Consider the following 3,348-nt stretch of genomic DNA (forward strand, 5'->3'; position numbering starts at 1 on the left):
TCGCCTCCATTTTTGCCTATTATCCCCATTTTTCCTCATTCTGCCCCATTTTTTCCCAATTTATCCCCATTTTTCCCCAATTTATTCAAATTTTTCCCCATTTCTTCTCCCATCTCCCCATTTTGCCCCAATTTTGAGGACACAGCCACCATTTTTTCCTCATCTTGCTCCATTTTTTCTCATTCTGCCCAAATTTTTTTCCAATTTTCCCGATTTTTCCCCCATTTTATCCCCATTTTTCCCCAATTCTTCCCCATTTTGCTTCAATTTTGAAGGCCCCGCCGCCATTTTGTGGGCGTGGCCGCCATCTTGAGAGCCCCGCCGCCATTTTGTGGGCGTTGCCGCCATTTTTTTCACATCTTGGTCCAATTTTTCCTCATTCTGCCCCAATTTTTTCCCAATTTCCCGATTTTTTCCCCCATTTTATCCCCATTTTTCCCCAATTCTTCTCCGTTTTGCCCCAATTTTGAAGGCCCCGCCGCCATTTTGTGGGCGTGGCCGCCATCTTGAGGGCCCCGCCGCCATTTTTTCCACATCTTGGTCCATTTTTTTCTCATTCTGCCCCAATTTTTTCCCAATTTCCCGATTTTTTCCCCCATTTTATCCCCATTTTTCCCCAATTCTTCCCCGTTTTGCCCCAATTTTGAAGGCCCCGCCGCCATTTTGTGGGCGTGGCCGCCATCTTGAGGGTCCCGCCGCCATTTTGTGCGCCTTGCCGCCATTTTGTGGGCGTGGCCGCCATCTTGAGGACGCAGCCGCCATTTTGTGGGAGCGGCCGCCATCTTGAAGGCCTCAAAAAACCACACTTTCGAGCCACAAAACCCTCTTTATTCCCCATTTTCACCCCTTTATCCCTCCTTTCTGCCCCTCTACCCCCTTTTCCTGCCCTTCTACCCCCATTTCAAGCCCCGTTTTGTGCTCTTTATTAAGGGCTTGATCCTCTTTCTGCTCCCCCTCCTCCTCCTTGAGGTAATCCTTATAGATGCGCCTGAGGCGAGCGATGGCGGCTGCTGGAGGCTGCTGCCATTGGTACCATGGATACCAAGCACGGCCTTCCTTGAGCTGTGGGCCCGGAGGGGTCTTTCCAATGGCGGAATGAATTGTGAGGTAATCGTCTGATGGAGGAGGGACGAAGGGCACCCGCAGCCATAGCAGCCCTATAGGGAGGAGGGAGGGAGGGGAGGAAGGCAAGATGGCGGATGTGTTGTGTGTGTCATTAAGGGAGAGCTTAACCCCAGTATATACCAGTATATAGAGTTTAATCCCAGTATATACCAGTATATAGAGCTTAATCTGAGTATATAGAGCTTAATCTGAGTATATAGAGCTTAATCCCAGTATATGCCAGTATATAGAGCTTAATCCCAGTATATAGAGCTTAATCCCAGTATATGCCAGTATATAGAGTTTAATTCCAGTATATACCAGTATATAGATCTTAATCCCAGTATATAGAGCTTAATCCCAGTACATACCAGTATATAGAGCTTAATTCCAGTATATACCAGTATATAGAGCTTAATCCGAGTATATAGAGCTTAATCCCAGTATATACCAGTATATAAAGCTTAATCTGAGTATATAGAGCTTAATCCCAGTATATAGAGCTTAATCCCAGTATATAGAGCTTAATCACAGTATATACCAGTATATAGAGTTTAATCCCAGTATATACCAGTATATAGATCTTAATCCCAGTATATAGAGCTTAATCACAGTATATACCAGTATATACACCATTAAGGACAGCTTAACCCCCAGTATATACCATTAAACCCCAGTATATACCATTATAGCCCAACTTAACCCCCAATATACACCATTAAACTCCACATTCCCTTTGTGGTACTCATTAATTACTGCTCATTAGCATCCCTGCGTTAATTAATCCCCTTCTCCCCCCCCATATCGGGGCTCACCGTGGTCCTGTGCCTGAGCAATGGCCTTCAGCAGCAGCTTGTGTTGCTTCATGCAGACACCTATAGGGGAAAGGGGGGGTTGGTGGCCCCAAAGGAGCCCTGGTTGGCCCTATAGGGGGTTTAGTGGCCCTATAGGGGGGTCTGGTGGCCCTATAGGGGGGTCTGGTGGCCCTATAGGGGGGTCTGGTGGCCCTATAGTGGGGTTGAATGGCCCTATAGGGGGGTTTAGGGGCCCTATAGGGGGGTTTAGTGGCCCTATAGGGGGGTCTGGTGGCCCTATAGGGGGGTTGAATGGCCCTATAGGGGGGTTTAGGGACCCTATAGGGGGGTTTGGTGGCCCTATAGGGGGTTTTGGTGGCCCTATAGTGGGGTTTAATGGCCCTATAGGGGGGTTTAGGGGCCCTATAGGGGGGTCTGGTGGCCCTATAGTGGGGTTGAATGGCCCTATAGGGGGGTTTAGGGGCCCTATAGGGGGTTTGGTGGCCCTATAGGGGGGTCTGGTGGCCCTATAGGGGGTTTGGTTACCCTATAGGGGGATCTGGTGGCCCTACAGGGGAGTTTAGTGGCTCTATAGGGGGTTCTGGTGGCCCTATAGGGGGGTTTGGTGGCCCTATAGGGGAGTTTAGTGACCCTATAGGGGGTTTAGTTGCCCTATAGGGGGGTTTAGGGGCCCTATAGGGGGGTTTAGGGGCCCTATAGGGGGTTTTGGTGGCCCTATAGGGGGTTTGGTGGCCCTATAGGGGGGTCTGGTGGCCCTATAGGGGGGTCTGGTGGCCCTATAGGGGGTTTGGTGACCCTATAGGGGGGTTTAGGGGCCCTATAGGGGGGTCTGGTGGCCCTATAGGGGGGTCTGGTGGCCCTATAGGGGGGTTTAGGGGCCCTATAGGGGGTTTGGTGGCCCTATAGGGGGGTCTGGTGGCCCTATAGGGGGGTTTAATGGCCCTATAGGGGGTTTGGTGACCCTCAATGCCATCAGATGCCCCATGGTGGCTCTGGTCCCCCCCAACTTGGGGGTCTCCCCCCACGTCACCTGTATGTGTGGGGTGGAAGATGGATCCGGAATGGGGGCACACAAACTGCTCCAGCAGCTTCACGTTCTGAACAGGAGGAACATGAGGAAGATAAGAACCAATTTCTTCCTTTTTAACCCCATTTCTCTGCCCCCCCCCCCCCTTAATTCTGCTCACCCTATAGTCCACATGCAGGTTCTGGTCCCGGCAGATGGGGCAGGGATTCCCCACACGTTTCCCCTTTCGCTATGGGGTGTGAGGGGGGGAAAGAAACAGTCTGAGGGGCTCCCATAAAGCCCAGACCCCATAGGCCAGCACAGTCCCCCCCAGTACCCCCCAATCCCTCCCAGTCCATCCCAGTCCCCCCCCAGTCCCCCTATATCCCTTCCCAGTCCCCCTATATCCCATCCCAGTCCCCC

At 51.3% G+C, this 3,348-nt stretch overlaps 1 protein-coding gene across 1 annotated transcript; it reads right to left on the minus strand.

Annotated features, from left to right (window-relative positions):
• Positions 1–809: 809 nt before the first annotated feature.
• Positions 810–3,337, minus strand: MRPS18B (mitochondrial ribosomal protein S18B). Its single transcript, XM_032441921.1, has 5 exons — positions 3,263–3,337; positions 3,107–3,175; positions 2,950–3,016; positions 1,920–1,979; positions 810–1,157 (listed from the first exon to the last, which is right to left on the minus strand). Exons 1-5 carry the CDS (start codon positions 3,335–3,337, stop codon positions 841–843), a joined length of 588 nt encoding a protein of 195 aa, XP_032297812.1. The 3' UTR covers positions 810–840.
• Positions 3,338–3,348: the final 11 nt, after the last annotated feature.

The sequence above is a fragment of the Coturnix japonica genome, unplaced genomic scaffold (assembly GCF_001577835.2).
Source record: "Coturnix japonica isolate 7356 unplaced genomic scaffold, Coturnix japonica 2.1 chrUnrandom788, whole genome shotgun sequence".
In the NCBI taxonomy this organism is placed as follows: domain Eukaryota; kingdom Metazoa; phylum Chordata; class Aves; order Galliformes; family Phasianidae; genus Coturnix; species Coturnix japonica.